This window comes from Anser anser (assembly GCF_964211835.1).
Source record: "Anser anser genome assembly, chromosome: 23".
NCBI lineage: Eukaryota > Metazoa > Chordata > Aves > Anseriformes > Anatidae > Anser > Anser anser.
This window is the reverse complement of record NC_139744.1, coordinates 1,130,686-1,154,285: the sequence shown is the minus strand read 5'-3', so window position 1 is coordinate 1,154,285 and position 23,600 is coordinate 1,130,686. Positions and strand designations below refer to the sequence as shown.

At 54.5% G+C, this 23,600-nt stretch overlaps 1 protein-coding gene across 9 annotated transcripts; it reads left to right on the top strand.

Annotated features, from left to right (window-relative positions):
• Positions 1 to 354: 354 nt before the first annotated feature.
• Positions 355 to 23,347, top strand: PIP4K2B (phosphatidylinositol-5-phosphate 4-kinase type 2 beta). Of its 9 annotated transcripts, none has more exons than XR_014574956.1 (12): positions 358 to 623; positions 8,488 to 8,585; positions 9,894 to 9,990; positions 13,669 to 13,821; positions 14,591 to 14,737; positions 15,131 to 15,169; positions 16,500 to 16,613; positions 16,929 to 17,187; positions 17,560 to 17,663; positions 18,479 to 18,659; positions 20,748 to 20,784; positions 21,632 to 23,347. XR_014574956.1 is itself a non-coding variant. In XM_083809475.1 (11 exons), exons 3-11 carry the CDS (start codon positions 8,521 to 8,523, stop codon positions 18,557 to 18,559), a joined length of 1,059 nt encoding a protein of 352 aa, XP_083665601.1. In that variant the 5' UTR covers positions 919 to 5,679; positions 6,373 to 6,543; positions 8,488 to 8,520; the 3' UTR covers positions 18,560 to 23,347. The 9 variants fall into 9 exon arrangements, 5 of the variants coding, with proteins under 5 accessions (XP_083665598.1, XP_083665597.1, XP_083665601.1 ...); XR_014574958.1 differs by having other exon boundaries at positions 359 to 623; positions 18,479 to 19,146; XR_014574957.1 differs by having other exon boundaries at positions 20,748 to 23,347.
• The last annotated feature ends 253 nt before the right edge of the window (positions 23,348 to 23,600 follow it).

The following is a 23,600-nucleotide window of genomic DNA, read 5'->3' as shown; positions in this document are numbered from 1 at the left end:
TGCTCCGCTCGGCCCGGGGCTAACCGGTGACCGGCTCCGCGCCGCCGCCCCTTAAGCATCCCCCTTATCCCCCCCCCCCCGCTCCTCAGCCATGGCCCCGCCCGGCCCCGCCCCCTCCCCTCCGCCATCTTGGCTCCCCCTCAGCGCGGCGCCGCTCGGGCTCAGCCGGGCGCGGCGGAACGAACCACTGCGGGGGCAGCCGGAGGGGGGGGGCGGGGGGGACGGGACGGGGTAGGCGGGGACGGAACCACCGCGGCGGGGAGAGGGGGGGTGGGGGAAGCCGAGGGGCCAGGCCGGCGCCGGGGCTTGACAGGGGCGGGCGGTACCACTGCGGGCGGGGGGCGGGGGGGGGGGAGGCGCCGCGCCGGGCGGGACCATGCGGAGGCGCTGGTAGGGGGGGGGGGCGCGGCCGGGGGCTCGGGGGCTCCGCCATGGCCTCGAACTGCGCGGGGGGCTCGGCGGCGGCGGCGGGGGGGGGAGGCGGCGGCGGCTCGGCGCTGGGCTCGGCGCTGAGCGCCAGCAAGACCAAGACGAAGAAGAAGCACTTCGTGTGCCAGAAGGTGAAGCTGTTCCGGGCCTCCGAGCCGCTGCTCAGCGTCCTCATGTGGGGGGCCAACCACACGGTAAGCGCCCCCGGACCCCCCCCCCCCCTCGGTTCCCCCCCCCTCGGGGCTCCCCCCGGCCCCTGGGCGCCCACCCCGTGAGGGGCGCTCGGTGGGGCCGGCCCCGGTCCCTCCGCCCCCCCCCCCCGGTCCCTCCGGGCCCCCCCGGCCCCGCCGCCCCCCCGGCACCCTCCTGTCCCCCCGCATCCCCCTCCGCAGCGCCTCCCCTCCTTGCCCAGCCCGGTGCCGTCCCCTCCCGCAGGGTGCCGGTGTCCTGCCGGCTCCCCCAGCGCCCCCAGGGTCCTCCCCCAGCACCCCCAGGGCCGTCCCCCAGCGCCCCCAGCTCCGCACCCCCCCGCTCAGCCCCCGGCCTGCTCGCTCAGGGCGGCCCCCGTGGCCCTGCCGTGGGCTGGGGGCTCCGTTGCGTCCCCCAGGATCCCGCCGCCGGCGGTACGGGAGCGTGACGTGTCTCGGCTCCGTCCTAAAACGCTCGGGCACCGTTTGTCCGCCCTCGCCTCCCTCCGACTTCAGGCTTTCAGCTGCCAGAACCGAGGCCGTGCGCTCCCGGGGCTCGGCCTCAGTTTCCCCAGGAGCTGTTGGCACCGGTCCGGTGGCTCCCGTGGAAATGCCGGCGGAGGCTCCGCTCTCGGGCCCACCTCCGCTGCTCGTCCCTGAGCCCATCCTTAGGTTCTGCTCTGGGAACCTCTCCCCTCTCGGCGAGGGCAGGCACAAACCTCGCACGGGAAGGGCAGCTTGCCTCTGCGCAGTCCTGGATGCGGGCGATGGACGCTGCTCTGGGAGGTGGTTCAGGTGGCCAAAGGGTTCAGAAGCCTCATCCCTTAAGTGGACGCACCCTCGGGTTCAGACACCTATTTCCCTGTTGCGTTAACAGAGGTTTCCTAGAGAGTGAAAGGGGTCAGGGCTTATTCTTTGCAGAAACAAATAACGCTCTCAGAAGAACAGAATTTTATTTCTAGCATGCGTGACAACGGAGTGAAGGCTTCCAAGTGCAGTTCAACACGGCATTGTCTTCCTCAAAGGATGTTCCAAGTGCTTGCTGTTCAGAGCCTTGCCCGAGAAGCAGGGTAATGGAATTAATCAGGCTTTGATCAGTGATGCTATTAGGAGCCGTGAAGAAACAGGGAGATCGGCGAGATTCTTCCCGGTTTCGTTTGTGGGCTCCTAGGGACAGTGGTTGCGTGGTGGCAGCGAGCCGTCTCTTTTGTAGCTGCCTGGTACTGGGAGTCCTGGCATCTTTTTTAGGCTCGGGATCAGGGCGCTGTAACTTCTGGAGCACTTGGCCGTGAAATGCTTGGGCACGGGGAAGAAGGCAAGCTGATAGCCGTGTCTGAACGCTGAAGTAACGAGATACATCAGATGATTGTTATGAAGAAACTGCTGCCAGAAATGAGGTCCGTACCCCGAGGGGCTGGGAAAGGGTTTAGCAAACTTCAGCCGTGACCTCCTCACCCTTGGACAGGCACCCAGCGTTTCCCAACAGACTCTTCCTCGTTCGCGTTCCCCCAGCTCTCTGCCGCTGCTCTCGCCTTGCGTTGGGGTGAGCCTTGGGGTGCCTGCAAGGGCTGGGAGCTGGCGTGGCCGTGCCGCGGAGCCGGCTGCGCGCCAGGAGCGTTTGTGTTTGCTCAACACGCGAGCAGCTGCGCCTCCCGAGCGCGGAGCAGGGTGAGATGTCGGTGTCCCGCTTATCCAGGGAGCGGAATTGCTGATGTTCTTCCAGCAGATGGGTTTGGGCAGCTCGCGAGCGTTTTCAGGAGTGCCTTTGAACGTCGTTAGAAATCTTACGGGGGCTTGTTTGGTGTTTGGCTTCTGCACCCCAGTTTTTCAAGGCGGGGTGGATCCCGGGGCTGTGGGACCTGCCTCGGGGTCCCTGCAGCAGAAAGCGCTGCTGTCAGCACGGCCAGGAAGATGCTGTCCAAAATGTTGCAGTTGGGACGAACTTTTTCATGGACAAATCAAACAAACAACCAAGCGTTTTATGCAATCCACCGTCTCTGCTGAGTGAGGAAATTCTCTTGGGTCCATTAACCGAGTCTGGCAGCGGTTCGGCCCTGCCTTGTGTTTGAACAGGCTGACCAGCAGCTGGTGCGAGTACAGCGATGGGTCTGGAGAGCATCTGGAGCAGCGAGGAACAGGAGCTGGGTTCTGGAACACCAACTCCGAGCAGTTCTGTTCAAATATTGAGCTGGGTCTTGGCCGTCCCGGTGGTCCCCAGCCAACACTTAGAGCAATTGGAGCCGGGGTGGGGCCGAGGCTGGCGTAAACAGGGCCAAACGTGGGTGGCGTCAGCCCAGCAGCCAAATTTCGAACCAGAAAACCACGGAGGGGAGAGGACTCTGCGCGGACTCCTGCAGATGAGAGGAGGGAGCGGAGTCCCGGAGGCTCGCCCTCGATTTCTGAGTCTTCTGTGAGCCGCTAGCCAGCGGTGTAAAATCCAGCAAACGTGGAGATGGCTCCTTGGGAGCTCTGCTCGTGCCTGCTGTTGTCATGGCACTGGGAGAGGCGACGCAGCTCCTCGGCGCCGTGCTCCGCGCGCCTCCTCTGTGCCCTGGCTGGGTGCATGCACGTGGGAGCTCGCCGGCAGCGAGGGGGAAGCCGCGGTGGCTGCAGGGGAGAAGCCATCTCGCACCGAACGAACGGCGAGATGAACACGGCGGCGTGGCGTGATGCTCCGGAAACCATAGAAACGGGTGGAAGGTGCTGATTGTGCAAGGCGCTGCCATCCCGGCGAGCTCGGGGGCTGCTGGGGGGGGGTGACTTGTGTTTCTGCTCCTTGAACGAGCGGGCGAGTTCCTGCGGGGCGCGACGACGCTTCTCCAGGAGCCAGGTCGGCAACTGGAAGCCATCCCTGGAGCTCCGGGGATACTGGCAGGCATAAAAAAATTCCCGTTTCTGTTGAAAAGGGGTAGATCTCCGCTACTGGCACTGCGGATCTCGCCCGAGGCAGCCTCCTGCGCTCCAGAGGCTCGGATTCCTGGCCGAGGCAGCGGCCGATCTCCTCGGCCCCGTAGGAGCTGTGCCAGCCAGCACAAAGCGCAGCTAGTTAGCATTCGAGCGCAATAGCAAAATTGGGATTTGCAGCACGCTTCTCCCTTCTCTGCAGCGTTGTTTCTGGTGTTGCCGTGCTCGTTCCAGCCAGGGCAGCATCTGCCACGTATCAAACGGTGAAGCCCTGTAAATTGGGACTGGCACAGGGCAGGCGGCGGGCGCTCGTCCTCTGCAGCACTTGCTGCCTGCCGCGGCTCTGATGGAGCTCTGCAGAGCGCGGCGTACGGCGGGGGGCGACGGTAGCCGGTGTTAATGATTTAGGTTGTTGATTAGGTTAATGATAATAGGTTGTGAGCCTTCGCATCCCGGGACCTTCTGTTAAAACAGGGACGCCGGGAGCTTCTTCCCCTGGGGGAAACGCCGAGGAAAGCAGCTGTTCCCGGGCAGCTCAGCGAGCAGCACGGGGCTCGGGTGCCGGCTGAGCTGCAGGCTGTGGGTACGTGGCTGAACCTTTGTGCTCCTCGGCCCCGTTTTCCCCCCGGGGGCACGGTGCTGCCTGCCCTGCCCGTGCTGCGGCCCCGTCAGGACGTGGGACTGCTTGCCAGCAGGCCTCCGACCACTTCGCTCCCAAAGAGGAGGCTCCGCCGTCGCCGGGGGCTGCTCTCCTCTCTCAAGGCACGCCGGCGTCCCCAGGGTGCTGATAGAAATTATTGACTCCAAGAATCATTCTCCCACAGCGTTGCATGGGGGTTTGTTAGCCTGGATGCTGATTAATCACGCTCTAATTCATGGAAAACGGTGTTGTTTTTTTTTTTCCCTCTAACCGTCGCCTGGTTGTTCTGTGCTCAGCAGCTGCAAAGTTTTGCTGCAGATGTGGGTTTGTCTCCGTGCTGGTTGGAGTGATTTTTGCTGCGCGTCTCTTACCTGCTTCCTCGGGGTGCTGTGAGGTTTAACGGGCGTTCGGGAGGTACGTGGGGCTGCAGGGCTGAAAGGCATCGAGAGGAACAAAGTATTTGTATTTTCCTGCACAGATTCCTCTTGTAAAGAATCCTAGAGAGGAGACTCTCACACTCCATCATCTGGATCTTGTTAGTAAACAAATCGCATTTTCCCATCAATTTACTAATGGTAATTGCCACTTTGAGGCTCCAGTCAGGTTTTGAAACAGAATTATGCCTGGCCCGTTCGTTCTGACAGCTGTCCCTGAATGACACGGAATATTGATGCGTATTTTATTGAAGAAGGAATTGGCTTTGGTGGCAGAGACGAACGATCAGCCGCAGATAAACCCAGGGTCCTGCTGACTGCTGTTCCTCTGCTGCCGGGCAGAGGGGCAAGGAGGGAGAACTGAGGCTCAGGAGAGAAGGGGGGGGGTCTCCTCTTCCCTCCCTCGCCTGCTGCTTTGCCCCAAGCCGTGGTCCCCGCTCTGGTGGCACCTGGTCGCCCTTCCCCGCATAAAAGCAGCGGCTGGGACCGGCTGTCCTGACACCGAGCCACCGCTGCCTTGTTCCTCCGTGCTGGGACAACCTCCGGGCACGGGGCTGTCCTTTGGTCTCGGAGCATGGTGAAACCAGCCGAGCATCGTGAAGCGTCCCTCCTGCAGCACCCGTGCCGTTGCCTGGTGAGGATGCCGGCCGGTTTGTCTGAAACGGGGCTTGGTTTTAAATCCCCTGGGGCCCTGCGAGCCTGGTGGGTGCCTGAGTTTCCTGCAAGGCCGTCGGGCTGGTGCCCTGCGTGCCGTGACCTGGGGCAGGATCAGTTTTGTGGGAGCTGCTGCAAAGTGCGGGTGGCAGCGGCAAGATGCTCTTCTCGGCGGTGCTGTCAGCTCGGGGCTGGGTCCCCGTCAGGTTGCCTGTGCTTTCTGCGCAGCGGGGAAATGGGAAACTCCTGCGCTCCTGTTCCTGTGCCTCTCAAGACGACCTGAGCCTATGCGGAGGGACTGACGGGTGCTGTCTGCCGCTGCCCCTCCGCTCCCAGCAGCTGCCTCTTCCAGAGCCGAGAACCCAGCCCAAGATCCCTCTGCCCACCTCGTGGCCAGCGCCAGCCCCGGGGGAGACCTCCGGAGCTCCAGGTACAGGCAAACGTGGTACGGATGGGATACACCTGGGGGAGACAGCCGGGTCGGGCCGTGGGAGTGCTGGGCACCTCACTGCTGGGCACCTTGCTGTGACCTTGCCTCCTGTAGCATAAATACCCGGAGACACGCTCTGCTATATATAATCTGCTGCACGCCTCTCCCTGGGGAGAAGGCGAGAGAGCAAACATGTGCCAGGCGTTCGTCACGTTGCTCCCGGAGGCTGCTCAGATTCCACCGCGATAAGCACAGGAGAGGAGCCCTGCGGAGCAGGGCTGGCCACTGCCGTTCTCTGCTTCGGTTTGGGCAAGACCTGGTGTGTCGCTCAGTGCTGCTGCGGGGCCAGGCCCTGCCACCCTCGGGATCGCCCTGCGAGAAGGCGGGGTTGAGATCTCCCCTACCCACGGCACGGTGTGGGGCTTTTCCTTCCTCTTCCCTTGGGATCCTGAGAAAAGCATCAAGCACCGGAGTTGTGGGAGCGCGCAGGGCACATCCCTCTTGCTAAAACATAAATCGATCGATCCCAAAGCCATGCTTTATCTCAGGCTGGTGTCAGGAACCAGGACCCCGCAGACGGCGGTGGAGGAGCTGCTGCGAGCGCTGGGACCACAGGCGGCCAGTTCAGCTTCTCGGCAGCTCCGCGAGGCGGCGATTCGTGGCACAAATCCCTTCCTTCCCCCTGTCCTGCAGAGCCAGAATCCCGAAGCATCCAGAAAGCTCTGCTGCACGCAGCTGGAAGCGGGGAGAGGCTTCCGTGGGGGTATTTTTTTGGCTGTCGTATCCTGGAGGAGTGCGGACCGCTTTTAAGCGAGGCGAGGCAGCTTGGCGCACCGTTTCTGCCAGTCAGGAGACGCGCAACAGGTACAGCGTTTGCTTTGAGGTTTCTGCTTTGGCAGAAACGAGGACACCCGGAGACGCCTTGACATCTCACTTTGCTAACGCCCGTGTCTGCGTTTCTGGCAGGGAGGAGAAAATCTCGAAATTGCTGTTCCCTCGCAGCCGTCAGCACCCTCCCTCCACCCTGGAACAGGCTGCTAATGGCTTGTTTGTGCCTCAGCACCGCCGGGAAGAGGGCTGAGAGCAGGCGTGTCTCAGCGCTGTCGGGCTTCCCCTCCCGTTAGACAGCAATAATTAGCGGCTGGAGGCAGCACCTCTTGCTCGGCGCGGAATTAGCTGTTTTCTCTTCCCCTTTCTGCCAGCGGGAAGATCACAGCAAGGGGCTCGCCGAGGCGCTGCCTGCAGTGGCTGGGAGCTGGACCCCGGGGTTTGGGAGCCTCCCCCGGTCCTGTTGCCTCTCCTCTCCTCTCGCTGTAGCCCAAGGGGCCGCTCGGTGCAGGACGTGGCTGAAGCCGGGGGGTTTTGGCCTCCTGCTCCGCTGTGATCACAGCCGACGGAGGCGTGTGATGTGATTTATTCGTTCCCCAGCGCGGCATTCCCCATACGTCCCGAAGCACTTCATGGGAGTGCTTAATGCTCCTCGGTGCTGCTCTAAAGTAAATACTGGGCAGGGCTTTAGAGAGCACCGGCGTGGCTCCTGGCAGAGCGGCGGCCGCTTTCCTTTCCGCTTATCTGTTGTGTGGGATGGCAGCCTCTGAAAATAGGCGTCGTTTCTCTTTGCAGCGCGCGCGTGTCTTTCCAGCCTGACGTTTGTTAAATCTGGTCCGGTTTTTTCGTCGGTAACGACGGGCAGAGGATGTGAAGAATACCCGCCTCGTCAGGGCGCGCTCCTGTGCTGGACAGCTCGCGGCACAGCTCCGCAGCCAGCGCCGCCGTGCCCCTTGCGGAGCCGAACTGTGCCACGGATCCCGCTGCGGGATGCTCTCCTCCTGCCTCCTTTCGTCTCCAGCCCCTTGGTGGAGACGTGGCGGCATCTCTGGGCTGTTTGTGCGTGCAGGGAGCCCCAGCACTGGGCTCCGTGTCCCTAGGCTGGCAGCCTGGACCCTGTCCCCGGGCGGCAGGACGATGCCGCGCGCTGTCCGGGCGTGCTGGGGGTCACTCGGCCTGCTGGGCTTTGGGCGCTGGGAGCAGAACCCAGCTGCAGAACCCAGAGCAGAACCCAGCTGCTCTCCAGCACTGCCTGCTCTCGAGCGCAGGCACCTCCTTGTCAGGGCGCTGCCTGGGGCAGGGCAGCCCAGCACCGTCCTCGGCGGTGGCTGCGGGGTGCTGCAGCGTGAGCCCGCCCGTACAGTCGCAGCTGAGCATTCGTTCTTCCGCTCCCCTCCATCCCTGTGGCTGCCGCACATGCCTGAGGAGCAAAAACCAGCTAGGGGAGTGACTCATCCCTCCGGAGAAGGTGGGATAAGAGCAACGAGAGGCAGCAAACAGAGAAACGGCACCCGCAGGGGGGCTGCGCGGCGCTGCGCCCGAGCTGCCCGCTCGTTGTTCCGGCTGGTCGCGCTGGAGGTTTTGGCCGTCCGTGGTTTGTAACACCGAGAGCTAGTCCAGAAGTGGGGTGACGCAACGCTCCCTAAATAAAGGCGAAGGCGATTTATTTAAAACGTGAAACCTGCTGTTTCTTGGTCTGTAGGTTTGTCTCGATTCTAAGCTGGATCCTGGGCGATCAGATGAAAGAGCCGAGGCTGGCTGGGGGAGCACTCGCCCCGTGATCGATTGAACGAGATGTTTCTGTGGCTTGTAACCAGTGTTCTCCAGGCTGCTTCAGCACAGCAAGCTGCTGTGAAAGCCTGATGGGTTATATCCCATTAAAACCAGCTCCTGGGGTAGCTGGCGTCCCGTGAATCCATGGATGGTAACTGCAGGGCGGTGGAATTTGGGTTTTGAGTCTGCTTTTCCTTTCTCTTTTAGATCAATGAACTCAGCAACGTTCCCGTCCCTGTCATGTTAATGCCCGACGACTTCAAAGCCTACAGTAAGATTAAGGTGGACAATCATCTATTTAACAAGTAAGCGTGAGCTCCACAACTTATTTGTAACTAAAGCTCTTTGCCGTAGGGGCAGCTGGTGCGGTGGAGGCCTTTTGGTTTGTTCCCTGCTCTAATGCCAAGAGGATCTGGCCTGGCTGTGTCCTGCCAAGACCACGCAGCGGGACACGGGGACGTGGGAGGGGGGCATCTGCCACCGAGGTGCTGCCTTGTGGCTTCGTGTCTGCGCTTTGAGGACAGGGCAGGAGTTGCTCCCCATGGCCTGCCGGGATCCTTGTCTCTTTGAGGCTGTTCACAGGTGACAGCTGCGATGCTGCGTTGTGCCCCTGGCCCCCTGGGGCTTGTGTGGAGTCAGCCCCTTCTCCTTTTCCCAAGAGATCAGCTTTTGGAAACCGTTTTAAAACCATGGCTGTGACTGGTGCCGAGAGCCATGTTCACCCTGGCTCCGTGTGCAGGTCCGCAGTGCTCCCTGACTGGTGCTTCCTTTTCACCAAATTTCACGTGGATCAGCTTTAGAGAGCGGGAGCGTGGTTCAAAAGTTTGTCTCTGGCACCAGCAATCTGCAGTAGCTGCTCTTCCCCTCTTTACCTAGATTTTATTTTCCCAAGCGTTGGCCCAAAGGATTCTCGTGGAGGAGGAGCAGACAAAACCTCCCGCTGTGCCCGGGCAGGACCGTCCTCTGCTTAACACGGGGCAGAGGAAGAGCCGTGGGAGGGAGCCCCGGTGATGTCCCCCAGCTCCGGGGAGCAGCACACGCTGCCCTCGGTGCTGTGCTGGGCAGCGAGGGACAGGGATAGCGCTGGGCTGGTCGCAGTGCTCTGCAGCGTGCCAGGCTGGAGCCGAGTCAGCCTCTCCTCTGTGTTCTGGGCGAGGTTTGGCTCACGCCGACCTTTCTTTTGACGCACCGGTGATCTGATCCTGTCTGGAATCAGAGCGCCCCCCCCCCTGCCCCTTTTCCTCCAGCTTTTCATCTTAAACAGCAGCAGCGTGTTGCAGGGGGCAGCCGTGTTACCGAACGCAGCAAAGCGACAGAGGAGGAGGAAGGGGAAATTATTCTGTCAGACCTGTGCTTGTGACAGGAGGGGTTGTTCTGTAAGGCAGACGTCCTCGTCCACAGAGCCTCTAAGTCAAGGATTCTGCAAGCATTCCTGTACCAGATGACTTCTGTAGGCATCCGAAAAAACAAGCTGCCCTACCAGGGGCAAACATCTGCAGGATGGGGCAGGAGGGGGCTTGGATATCCGGGGTGGGTGATGTAGCGGGAGGCGAATCGAGCCTGATTTCACCAGCTGATCATTTCACAAGGATATCTGTTCTGCTTTGCCCTAGGGAAAACTTGCCGAGTCGCTTTAAATTTAAGGAGTACTGCCCGCTGGTGTTCCGAAACCTCCGGGAAAGATTTGGGATTGACGATCAAGACTACCAGGTACCTTCCCTTCTCTCCCTGCCCTCCTGAATCCTTTCTCCTGGACAGAATAACAAAGCTGGGGGAGAGAACACAGTACCGACGTTCTTTGTGGTCAGTTTTTATGGGCTTATGATCACGGTTTGAATGGTTTTACCGCTGGCCCCCAGCAGTGGATGAGACCTTGCTGTGCCAAGCAGTGGGCAGTCGCAGAACGAAAAGGTGATCCCTGCTCCGGAGAGCTCACAGGGTGGGCATACAACAGGAGGCAGCAGCTTGCTGCAGACAGGCAGGAGCTGGGGGTAACAACGATCCAGATCCGCCTGTCATGTTTTGGCAGATTTGGGTGCTGCTTTAACTAAGCGTGTGCTGCTGAATTGGGTTTATCCAGGTGGCTGCTGCGTGGGGACACGTCCGCCAAGGCCGGGGGCTCCGGCTTGCCTTGGAGAGGAGACATTTCCTTGTGTTGGTACAGCTGGGCTTAAATCCAGTGAAAGATGTTGAAGCTCTTACAGCAGGGCCGCCCTTCGGCGCGCAGCTCGTAGTCTCACACGCGGGAGGCTGTGCAGCAGCCCGCTGGTTAGAGGCCACTTAAATGAGGGAAAAGCCAGCGGGGCAGTAAGAGGGTGGCTTTGATAGCTGCGTGGCCTTTAGCCGGCCGAGTGCTGGGTAATTAAACCCGTTATCTTTGGCACTCGGCTGCCGTTGATAAAGGCGGGCATTGCGCCAGCACCGACTGGTCGAGGGCTTGAACCAAAACGCTCGGTGGGATCTGCCAGCGCAGAGCAGCAGATAGCAGGGGGTGAGGGCTGCAAGCTTCGTGCTCCTTCCCTTCTTTACTTCTCGTACGAGCCCGGCCACGCTGCGCTGTGGGAGAGAGGAGATGGGAGCAGGGTTACTCCTGCAAATCTCACCGAGCTGCTTCTTTCTGGTAGTAGGTGAGCCCACGTGCGTGTGCGCACCTTCCCCACGACTGTCAGAATTCTCCCCATGTCTAGGTTATTGCTGATCAGCTCCTCTTCTGAGCTTAACGGAACGAAGAGATGGGTTCGCTTAGCCCAGCAGCGTGGCTTGCTGTGCTAGTGAGGAACGGGATGTCCCCAGTCTGGTTTCTGGTCTCATGGCACGAGGAGCAGATGCGTAGCACCTGCATCCCTTCTTCTGCCCTGTTCCCAGACCCAGGGGAGAGCTCTCGGGTCCCTCTGTGAGAAGAGACAGCCTCCGAGGACACCGGCATCGGTGCCTGGGGCTTTTTGCTTCTTTTTCTGTGTCTCAGAGTTGCCTCTCTGCTGGCTGCTGGGGACCGTCCTCTGCTGCCTGCCCTGTCGTGCTGGAGCTGGGCGCACCGAGGGTGTTTGCTCAGCAAGACGCCTTTTTGGTGCAGAACTGATGGTTTGCTTCGTTTTTCTTCCGCAAGGGGCTGGCCATCCCCAGGAGGAGCAGTAAATGCTGGCTGCTGCCCGTGGCAGCCCCGCTCTGGGTGCCGGCCCGCCTGCCGGTAGGATTATTCATTCTCCTTTCCCCCTCGTCCCGCCAGGCCCTTTCTCTGGGCAGCGGTGGCGTTTCTCCAGGGGAATGGGTCCCGTTGCCTCCCGGTGTGTTGGCAGGAGTCAACGCCGGGCTGTGGGGCTCTCGGGGGGGCCGCGGGGCCAGCAGCACCCTGCCCCTGGGGCTGGCTGGGCCGGGGCATTGCTTCGTGCTGCCTTCCTCCGTACCCTTTAATGAACTTCTCGCATGCAGTGAAGTGATCAGCTCCTAATTATTTTTTCTTCCGGTCCATCTGCTACAGTATATTTTAGACATTTTTTTTATTTTGTGTTTTAAGAAATGGTCAAAACCGTAGGAAGTAACGTCCGTAGGAGCACCCCCAGTCCCCTTGGTTCCTATTACCTGGCCTGTCCTTTACACCTCACTTGTTGCGCTGAAGGATTGCTTCTTCCATCTCGGGTAGAGCCGTTCGGCTGTTTAAAAGTGTCTAGTTAGAACAGAAAGCAGAAAACATTTATTGAGCTAAATTCAGGTGGGTAAAATGCAGTGGGAATTGAGCCAGGATGCTAAATATAACACACCAGCTCTGGAGGAGGTGGAAATGACAGGAAGGGAATGAAGTAAACCTAAGGGCTGGGAGTTTGGTAATGTCCATATGTGGTCACAATTTCTGCTTCCCATCTCCTCTACCAGAAACGCTCTGTGGTTTTGAGGTGAGGGGTGATTAAACTGTGTAGCACGGACTCATTTGCAAATGTCAGCAAGAAGTGAGGGTTTTTTGTTTGCCTTTATTTTCCTGACAGCTTCTAAAGCCGTTGGCAGGAGTAGAGTTTTTCCCCTGCTTCATTAAAGTTTTAAAAGCTTTAAATGCTTCATTCTGAAAGGAAACCTCTCGGCTCGCTTGCAGCGTGACATGGTAAATCCCTCGGTCGCAGCAGGCTCTGCTCGCCTGCGTGTCTGCGTCTGCAGAAGAGCAGGCTCCCTCTGCCGTCTGCTCCTCAGACAGCTAAAGGGAGGCGAGAGCAGTGTAACTGGTAGCTAAAAAATACATCACGAGCTGCGCTGCCAGCCCTGAGATCCCGGAAGACATCACCTCGAGCTAAAGACCGTGATTGAGACGTCAGTGCCGCTGTGCCTCGGAGCACAGCTGGCCCCAGCTGCACCAGTGGCAAGGAAATACCAGCTTGAGCCTGTACTGGGGGTTGACAAAATGGCTTCTGAACACACGCAGGTAACTGGGGCGGTGCAGTTGCAAGGCAGTTTTTGAGAAGTGGCAGTGGAGCCCGGGCGACCTGCTCAGGTTAGCCTGGAAGGTGCGAAGTGCTCTAACAGGAGGAGGAGGCTGGCAGAAAGTCCTCCCGCCTGGGCAGAGGCATCGGGGTGGGATGAGAACAAAGAGTGGTGGCGTGGCTCGGGGAAGGAAGCAGGCAGCCGCTCTGCAGTTTGCTTGGGATTTTCCAATTGTGCTGCAAGTACAAAAAGAAGCTGCGGTGTTTCGTTGCTAAGGGTGGAGACAGGGATGTAAAGACAGATGCTGCTGGTTGTTGGAAGAACGGCCGGGCTATTTATACTCACAATCCTTTCCATCCGATTGTAAGAATAACTGGCTTTTGGTTTCAGAATGACCTGTGAGGAGTTCCTGAACAAGGAGACTTTTGCCAGCTTAGGCGCTGCTTTTGGGTGGGAAGGAAGACAGGCCATTTTCGTTCATTTCGTTCTGGTTTTACTTAAACCTTAGAAATATTCTGACAGTTGTTAGTTTTCCGGGAGGAAATCCCAAGAAGTTTTGATACTGCCTTCTTAAAAACCAATTTGTTAAAAAATAATAATAATAATCTTCAGGAGTGCGTGCCAGGTGTTGGAGTAAAACACGTTAACAAACTGAAGGCCTAGGTGAAAGCTCTAAACTCCACGTTCGGACTTCTAAATGAGTCAAGTGGGCTTTAACCTCATCAGTGCTGAGCTCTCGAAGATGCTTGCTTATTAAGTCACAGCTGGTTTGCGAGTGTGCTCGGGAGCTTGGCTGGGACACTGCCACGGCTCCGAAGGTGGAGCATCGAGTCCCTGGGCTGGTGTTCTTCCAGAGCCGGGCTGTGGAGCTGGTCCTGGTCACCCGTGTCTCACCTGCTTTCTGAGGCTGCTCTTTTTTCTTCTCCGGGGGGGTGGCAGCTCCTGCCTCTCCTCCTCACGTTTTTGTCCTGGTTCCCTCAGAACTCGGTGACGCGAAGCGCCCCGGTGAACAGCGACAGCCAGGGCCGCTGCGGGGCCCGGTTCCTCACCACCTACGACAGGAGGTTTGTCATTAAGGCGGTGTCAAGCGAGGACGTAGCGGAGATGCACAACATCTTAAAGAAGTACCATCAGGTATGGTGAGTCTGGAACCCTGGGAGGGGAGGTGGCGAACGGCTCGGGGAGCGGCTTGGGATTAGCTGGAGAACTGGAGCTCGGATGCGCAGTGAGCAGCCTGGCAGAGCTTGCGAACAGCTTCTGCAGAAGAAAGCGGTGTTCCTTAGCACCTGAGAGCCAACTAGGGCACGGCCGCCTGCTGCTTCACAGCTCTGAGTCCTTCACAGCTCACCCTGTCCCTTCCATCAGTGAATGATGGGCTTGTGTTGCCTGAGACCTGTAAACATGCTCCGAACTCAGTGCTTTGGGTTAGCCTTTCCGAAGGGACTGGGGAGGAGACAGTTTCTTGCAGCAGGGAAGAGGAGGCAAGTGGCACAACTGGAAACATTCTACCCTGGCCCACATTATCTGCCGGTCCATCTGCTCCTTACTTTCAGATACATTTGCGTAACCCCAAGAAGTGATATTAGCCAGTGCCAACAACAGACCTGCCGTGCTGTGAGCAGGTTACAGAAATACACACGGAGCTTGTTACAGCAGGCTGGACACGCACGCGGCAAGATGCTCTGTCTCAGTTCAGGGCTGGAAGCATCTTACAATGCCCTAACTTGCCTTTTTTGAGGTGCTAGGAGCCGTTTGCAAGCCTCCTTTCCTTTCACATCAGTGTCAGATGGCTGGAACCAGAGGCTTCCCTGTCCCCTTCTTGCTGAGCTCGTGTCCTGTCAGGGATGGGCTCTGTCTGACAGTGCTGTCCTTCTCTGCCCTCCCCTTCCCCGCACCCCTCCAGTTCATAGTGGAGTGCCATGGGAACACCCTCCTGCCCCAGTTCCTTGGCATGTACCGGCTCACCGTGGATGGAGTGGAAACCTACATGGTGGTTACCAGAAACGTGTTTAGTCACAGGCTGACTGTGCATCGGAAATACGACCTGAAGGTGAGCGTTTGGATGGCAGTCACGGAAAGGAGGGCTCCTTTTCTGGGAGGGCGAGAGCTGGTCTTTGTAACACCTGCTAGAGAAGGTCCAGGGCTTTGCTTTTTGTTCAGGTTTTGGGGTCTCTGGCTAGGGCTTCACTTAAGACTCAAGTATCATTCAATTCCCCCATTCCAAGCAGCCTGTGCTACGCCAGTGAGGTCTGCAAGTCTGTCTCAGGCATGAAAAGGGATTTGGTACTGGTTTTTAAATATTGTTGAGGGGGTGTGTTTTTTGTTTGGTTGGTGGTTTGATTTTTTTTTTTTTTTTTAACCTGCACAAAGGACTTAAATGGTGTCAATAAATTCCTCAGGAATATAACACAGTGCAACAATGACCTCTTTATTCTTTTGCTAGGGCTCAACAGTATCCAGGGAAGCGAGCGATAAGGAGAAGGTATGGACTGTCCCTGACCAGCCTTTCCTTCCTCCTGGTCTTTGGAAGCAGGTGGGATCCCACTGACTTCCCTCTTCCCAAGGGGCGCTGAGCAGGGGAAGTTAAATGGGCCCTGAGCAGTACCCTGTTTGCGTCCCACCTTCCAGGCTGTACCCAGGAACTGCTTAGGCAGAGATGGTGCAGACCTGGTGCTGCCCTGCTCCGTTATGTTGACGCTACCCGGGCTGGGAGGGGAGCTTGTTGTGAGACAACCCCCCAAGTACCAAAACCCACGTAAGTGCAGTGGTGTCTGTATGGAAGGAGTTCTTGATAACACCCTCGAGTGTATCAAACTGAGCCAGGTCAGCAGTTAGCTTTTCCAGCAGCTGCTTTTATAAACCAGAGCAGCTCTTCTCAGATTCTTGGCATATCTCACCATGTTTGTAAAATTGGTTTCTGGTGCTGTTAAGGGGAACCTACAGCTAAGAATCCTGCCCCTGAAAACTGTGGCTCTGACACTGACATGAAAAGTCCTGGTGCTACTTTTTTGTTTGATTTGCACATGCACGTGGGCTTTGCAGGCTTGAGACCATAGAGTAAGCCCGTTTCAGCTTGCCCCAAAATTAGTCACTGTCATAAGCAAAGGAAGTCCCTCTTATGCCAAAAGCTCTGGCATCAAGGCACAGCTGCATGGTGCCCAAGTATCCCTGGCTCACTGGCTGTTTAGTCTCTGGCTTTTTCTGCTTATGCAGTTTGTCTCAGACTATTCATATTAGATCTATATAAAGCCACCGCACACTCATATATCATTCTAAGAACAAAATAATTTAATTCCCAGTTGCACAAGGGGTTGTGTATTCTATATCCTTGAGAACTCCCTGGGGCCTGTTGCAAACAAATTCCTCAAAACATGGTGGTTTTAATTTTTTCCTCAAGTCTTTAGGGAAAGAAGCATTTTTTTTTTTCATCCCCCCATCAGAAAACAACAAAACGCATTTCTTTTCTATTCTGGGAGCCGGTTGGATCGTCTCTGGCTAGAGCCCAGCTGTCAAGCTTTCAGCCTGCAGCACATCTTCCTGGCAGTCTTTAAAGCTGAGTTGCTCTCTGTCTCCCTTCACCTCCCCTGAGGTACGGCTCAGCACGTGGATTCATTGGCAAACGCTGTGCTCTGCCTCTTGCATTTTTCATACTTAGTGGACAGGATGAGGCCTTACAGATAGGCAAGAGATATTCTGGTGCCACCCCACACTCGGTCCCTGAGCAACATCAGCACATCGCTGAAGGATCGGCGTACCTGCCTTCCTCCGAGGAGTGAGGGTGTGCAGAGTTTGACACGGGCTTTTTGTTGCAGGCCAAGGATCTGCCAACGTTCAAGGACAACGACTTCTTGAACGAGGGTCAGAAGCTGCACGTTGGAGAGGAGAGCAAAAAGAACTTCCTTGAAAAGCTGAAGCGGGACGTGGAGGTAAAGTTTCCTGGGGATGGCTTTTACTCCGAGTGTGCCTCCCATGCCTGGGTCCTCGCTGTGGCCTCTGGCCCAAGCGGTCCAGCAGTGGCTGAGAAGCAGGTCGCTCCTGCACCAGCCAGACAAACGCAGTCAGGATTGTGCTGGTGGCAGAGGGCACATGAGTGCCTGTGTAGATTCCGTGGAGTCTAATAAGGGTTTAGCTTTCACTGCCGCACTTTCTTAGGGAGGTATTGGGAGGGTTGGACTGAGGATTTCTGATCCCACATGGATACTCTTTTTTTTTTCTTTTCCCCACTCATCTCTTTCTCCCAGTTTTTAGCTCAGCTGAAGATTATGGACTACAGCCTGCTGGTCGGGATCCACGATGTTGACCGAGCAGAGCAGGAAGAGATGGAAGTGGAGGATCGGGCAGAGGATGAGGAGTGCGAGAACGATGGTCTTGGAGGCAACCCCATTTCCTCCTACGGCACGCCCCCTGACAGCCCTGGCAATCTCCTCAACTACCCTCGCTTCTTTGGGCCTGGAGAGTTTGATCCTTCTGTGGACGTCTATGCCATGAAAAGTCACGAAAGTGAGTATCGTGGAATATTGCCCCGAAGCGGGTCCGGAGGGCAGAGGAGGTGTCCTCTGGTCTGGCTGAGCTAAATGGAGTGAAGGGCTGTCCGCAGAGAGACAGGGAGCCTGCCAAGTGTTGGAGTGTTGCAGATGGTGTGAGTTTGAAAGGTTGGAAGTGATGCTTGGAGAGCAGTTAAGTGTTCAGAGAGTGTGGGGGTCTCTGGTGTGCCGTTTCCAGTCATTTCTTTGCCCTTCTACAGCCTCCAGCTGCCTTGCTTTCTCTGCTGGTTGCACTGACACAGACCTGCCGTGTATTTCTTAAGGAGGGGGGTGCAGCTGGGCTTTGCTCACAGCTCAGGGTGTGCTAGCAACTCTCTTGCCTCGCTAGGTGCCCCCAAGAAGGAAGTGTACTTCATGGCCATTATAGACATTCTTACGCCATACGATGCGAAGAAGAAAGCTGCACACGCTGCCAAAACGGTGAAACATGGGGTAAGCAGCCTGCCGCCTGCAGGGAGGATGGGCTTTGGGGCTTCTGCTTTGCCTGCATGCCTGTGTGCGTGAGTGATGCCTTTTGACGCTGATTTTCTACCAGTATGGAAATCCTCTGGTGATCCCGTGTCCAGGAACAGCTGTTCCTTCACTGTCTCCTCAGACTGTCTTGGAAGGCTTTCCCTCTGGTTGGTGGATAGCAAGACCTGAGGTTCCCTGTTCCTTCCTGGAGCAGAACAAGTAATTATCATGCGGTCACTGGTGTGCCTCGCTGCATTCTCTGATCTGCTCCTGGTGGTCTTAATGATCCCTTTCTGCCAGCCCTTCACCTGGGTAATGCAATGCCTGGGAGATGACCTGGTCTGGGAGGTGCTCAGGTTCCCCGGTGTGGACCCAGCGGCCTCACAGAGCAGGGGTGGACTGGCTGCAGGGAGACGCAGCACCCTGCCCCTTCCTGGGGCCAGTCCTGTTCCCTGGCATCAACTTTGAACTTCCCAAAGGGGCTCAAAAATCCCCGTTTAGTGGGACGTGGAGTTTTTCATGCTCTTCCTCTTCTAAACCGTAAAAGAACAACTCCAGTGCTTTGACTCAGTGGGCTGCAGAGGATCCAGACGGAGCTAAAATCAGGTTCCTTGGGGATCTCTCTAGACCTGTTTTTTCCTAGAACTTGCAGGTTCTTCTGTGGGTCTTTCCCAGCAGAGCCAGGCCATGTTGACGTGATCACTCCTGCTGTCCACCGTCCCCCAGCCTTTGCAGTGCGGCAGGGTTTGCCTCCCGAGGAGGGTGTTCTGACTTGTCTCCTCTCTGCCTTGCAGGCTGGGGCAGAGATCTCCACCGTGAACCCCGAGCAGTACTCTAAACGCTTCAACGAATTTATGTCCAATATCCTGACATAGTCATCTTCAGCCTTCAGCGAAAAATGAAGAGAAGAGGGGCTACTTCCAACCAGAGAACGCAGCCTGTGACACTAAAACAGACACTGTAGCAGCTTGTGGGGTGTGTGTGTGTGTTTGTGCGTGTGTGAGCAAGAGTGAGTGTGTGGCACTGTGTGACTTAAGAGAAAACTAATTCTAGGTGCACCCTCCAACAGTCCACTTGACCCAGGTGGAAAAGTGGGTTTTTGTTACAGAAGTGCCCAGACGTAGATTCGAGGGCTTTTTAAAACGAGAAAAGTGCATTGTTTCAGCACTGCTCTTTGTAATGACGTTTTCTCCTCTCTGATCAAGAGACTCCCGTAGGGATATGACATGTGGCACTGTATGAAAGGGTCGCTCTAGATCACATCCAGTGAGAGTGAAGCAGTGCCTGATTCCACAAACTACTACTTTTTTTTTTTTTTAATTATTATTATTATTGGACTGTCTTTAACAGAAAGATGTACGAGCCCTTTTATTTCCCTCTTGGTAGGAATTGGAAGGAAAATAGCTCACCATTTCGAGGACGGAAAATATTACTCTGATAAGGAGGAGTCGCTGAACTTTAGGTAAATTCAGACTGGGACACTTTATATTTTTTGGTTAATTTAAGTAACAAAACCTTTTTTTTTTTTTTTTTTTGTAACTGCACTTGATTTACAAGAAAGATGAGGGAAATGAACATCTACCAAAGATGATCGCTTAAAAAGGTGTAACTCCTGGAACTTAAAATAACAATGTGAGAAGTAGTAGAGACATTGCACAACCTCAGATGATAACGTGCTCAGAGCCATCGTGCTTTAAATTGGCCAGCTACGAAGAGTTTGTGAAAGAAGAAGAAAAATGTGTTTTGTACCTGTAGGTTTGGGATAGTATTTGACTATCTGGAACATTTCCCTCTTGCACCTCAGTCAGGAATTGCCATGTCTCTTAGATATAGCTTCACATTGCAGTTCTGCCAGTGTTAATCTAGCTAATGTTCAGTCTTCCTTACTCACCCGATCTGCAACAGGTACTTGAATTTGTTTCCTGACAGAGGTTCTTTGCCTGGTTGGTTTATTTTTGAAATGGCAATGTGACTTGCACACGAAGGAATTGGACTCGCTACCCGTGGGGAGTGCTGGGAGCTGTGACTGGAGCAAGTTCCGCTGCTCAAGAGGACTCAGGACTTGAGCTGTAATCGTTTTTACTCTTTGCTCCATGCCCCTCTCTAGAGCGACAGTCAAGGAGTGGAAATATTCGAACACTTGCGCCAGATTCTCCCCCCCCATCCTTTCCCCCTCCCAGACTGGGACTGATCTGCGTGAATAACGTCCTGTTTTGTCTCCAGAACGCTTGTAATATTTTTCACAGCCAAGCTTGTCCGACTTGCTTTGGGTTTTGTTAGCTCCGCTGCACAACAGTTACAGATCTTTTGGTTCTTTTTTTAATCTTCTTTTTCTTTTTAAGCAGGATTTAGTGTTTTGAACCAAACTCTTGCAGTTGAAACATGTTGCTTATCTGCCTTGAAACTGTTTTCACATATGCCTTTGTTTCGGGAATAAGCTCTTTTGAATGTCTGTCCTGTGCTGTAACGCGTGCTACAGTTTGCTGTGTGGAACTTGGTCCTTTTGAGAGATAACTGGTGCTCATCACATCCTGGTAATTTCCCTAGACTAATGCTAGCTCTGGTCTGGATTCTGAATGTGGGCCTGGGTTTTTGTGTCCGTACCCACGTTCGCGATGTGAATGCCGCAGGTCTCAGCTTTGAAGGGGACAAAAGGGGGCTAAAGTGTCAGCCCATGAGAGTGCACTGTAAGTAGGGCGTTAAGGAAGTCAGACGTGAATATTGGGAGTCATAATGGGATATAAATCTTTATTCATTCGTGGGTCATTCCCTTTGATGTGGGACAAATTTCTTCTGCCTCTGTAGTCCAGTCCCTGTTTGGGGTGACGTGGGGGGCTAACGCACCGTTGTCCGAGAGGCCGGTGAGTCTCGTGTCTTAAGGTGCCTAGCTGCAAAAGCCACAAAACAAGTGCAGGTATGAGAACACCTTGAAAAGGGAGGACTTAGAGGGTATTGTCAGTTTAGTTTTGTGGGCATTATATTGGTTGCTTTTCTCTTAGAAATAAGCACTTACATTTACTATCAATTGGAAATTAAATACCAATCACTTTTTATTCTTGACAGTTTTAAAAATCCGCATTGAATCTGCAACTTTGGCCTGGTAAGTTTGCTGTTCTCCTTTTGGGAAACTAGCTTGTACTTTTTAAACTGTTTATCCTTAAATCATGTATTAAAAAGGAAGAAGAAAGGGGGGGAGGAGAGAGAGGGAAATCAGTGAACTGCAGACATCCTACGATGAGACACTAAAAAACCAAGCAACCCAGAGACGGTAGAAGAATGGAGCTTGTGTAGCTAGGAGCAACGATTTCATTCACTGAAGTTCGTAAACAGGAATGAAATTAAGATGCAGTTAATTCCTGCAGCAGTCTGTACAGAACTCATGATCCCAAGGGCTTAAGAGCAGCTAACTGCTCTTCTTACTCCACTCTGAACAAACTCCTAGAACTGAATTGGATGTCTCTGGCTCAAGTGATACAAAAAAGCCCCGTGAACTCTATTCACTTTAGCACTTCCCCAATTCTGCCACTTCTGTCAAGTTGCCATACTGTGTGTATTAAAGTAATTAAATGCAATTTTCTCACTTAATGATGTATTACCCAGGTATGTAACTTTGTTTAACGTAAGCATTTTGTATATTGTTTACATTTTGAGAGGTAGCATTATGTTAAAAATGCTAATTTTTGTTTCTAGACAGTATTTTTATTACCAGAATAAGAGGTGAAGCTGCAAATATTTGATTTGTTTTTAAAAGGGACTTTTTCTTTTCTTTTTTCGTTGTTGTTGTTTTGTTTTTTAATCTTGTTTTAGGTCACTTTTTTAACTCAAGTATTTAAAAAGAAAACCCAGCCCTTTCAATTCTGGTTTTACAACTGCTTGTGCTAGTTTGTTGTCTGTTTCTGGTGTGAATTTAGTTCTAGTTTGCTGAATGTAGATATTTCTGTCTGTAGCATGTACCCTGCGGAACACTTTACACTGAAGTGCATTTGACTGAAAACCACCCTCGGCTGAAAGAGTTGCTGTAGGTAGGCAGATCGCTCTGATCCCAGGCGTAGTGCAGGATTTCTCAAGAAGTTGCAGTGCAATTCTTTGGTCAGCTGGAGGTTCAAAAAGGAAGAAAACCTTAGTGAGCAGAGTGACTCCAGTGCCTGACGGCAGGGTGAGTTTGTGTCAGAAGGGAGCTGCTCGATCCATCGTCCTGCCTGTACTGGGGGTCTCTCTCTTTGCGAACATGGGCCAAAAATGTCAAAATTTAAGAACTACAAACTGCTTTGAATCCAGAGCTTGCCTCTTCCCCACTGAGATAGCTCCTAGGGCATAAAGAAGAGTGGGAGAGGGAGAAGGCAGAGTGCGGTCACAGTTAGAGTGCTGTTCTGCACCTTTAGTGCAATAAAAACCACTCGAGAACACTGATGGGTCACCCTTTAATAGGAAGCCCATGTTCTGGAGATAGCAGGCAGCACCCATCCTTTGTGTCAGTGCCAGGGAGAGGGCCTGGCATTTGCAATATGTAACGAGTGTCAGCGGAGTTCACTTCTCATCACGAGGAGCAGGGGAACCCTTCCCTCTTGGCTCATGGACAGTCTCTGATTGATCAGGTTTTAATTGTAATAGCCACGATCATGAAATTCCTCACAAGGAAAACTTCTGGGGCGGTAGGTGACTCCTGATCTCCTGTGTAAACGAGGCTGTTCTCCCACATCTGAGCACCCTAGTTTTAAATTGCTTTATCGTAACCAGCAGGACCACTGCACCACTTCAGACGTTATTTCCTTGTTGTCTGGGAGAAAAGCCCTGCTTTCCCCTCCAGAGCCCCAGCTACTTCCAGTGGGACCTTTGATGGGGTCTCTCCTTTCAGCCCAGTTAAAGGCACAAAGTGAGGCCGTATGGTAGTTACGGGCCGTGTTCGGTGTAGGGGTTGTGGCTCGCTCTCAACAGCTGCCTCCCAGTCCTGTGACTACTATGCAGTCTTCATAGACGCCTCCCTTCAAGCTGCACAGAGGTCAAAAGTGTTCAGCCCTGAGGTGGTACAAACCTTTCAGAAGTCAGTGTGTGTACTAAAACGTGGTTTGCAACACGGCGTAACCGAGCTGAGACAGATCATTGTAATACTAAGCTCCAAAACCAAAACGGCTATCTTCTCCCCAGCCGTGTCTTAGTGCCCCATTTCAGGTTTGCCTGTCACCTTCCCCTACTTCTGCAGAGCCATTCTCCAGTATCCGTATTAGCCACTACTGATTTTCCTTGCTCTTTGAAATGAATTCTTGTGTAATAGCAATGGCAAAGCGTGGGGAACCAACTTCTGGTCATCCATCATTTTTAGTGGTTTCAGTTTTCACCACTCAGAACTTGTGCTGGTCTTTGTTTAGCTGCACAATGCTAAGTGCAGCTGGATGGAGTTGTGTCAAGTGAGTGTATTACACACAGGTTACAAGGGTGGGCAGGGCTAATCAGTGCAACTGAAAAAATGTGAATAAATTAAAGTTTAAAACTAAAAAAAATGCATTCTAGGTTTTTTTCACTGCTGTTTTTTAAATAGGAATTTTAAGTCCTCTGTGCTTGTCTGTTTGCTAGGAGCAGTTTGAGACACTGTTACTGTTTTGAAATGCATGCATGTTACAAGATGAGTCTCCAACCAGAGAAAAATAAAATTAAAACTTTGTGTACATCTGTTCCTCGTTGTTGTCCTGTTTAAGCGTGTTCTAATGATCAGCTGTTACTCCATGAGGTATGTGCTCATTTTAAGTCCTGTATTAACCACAGCTGGAAAAGTCTGTTTATACATGCCTGTAAACTGGGGCTCCTAAGTAGAAACTAATTTTACCAAGTACTGGATATGAGAACAAATTAGAGCTAACAGGAAAAGCTCACACTGCCTTGAAGGAGATGCTGCTGACTCCCTAGGGTGCAGCTGAAGCT

What these genes read in the sequence shown, in the direction of transcription:
- PIP4K2B (XM_083809471.1), top strand. Translation starts at nt 432, where the DNA reads ATGGCCTCGAACTGCGCGGGGGGCTCGGCGGCGGCGGCGGGGGGGGGA. An exon ending in ATCGGAAATACGACCTGAAG is followed by an intron (nt 14,738 to 15,130) that starts GTGAGCGTTTGG and finishes TTCTTTTGCTAG; the next exon opens with GGCTCAACAGTATCCAGGGA. An exon ending in CCAAAACGGTGAAACATGGG is followed by an intron (nt 17,664 to 18,478) that starts GTAAGCAGCCTG and finishes TCTGCCTTGCAG; the next exon opens with GCTGGGGCAGAGATCTCCAC.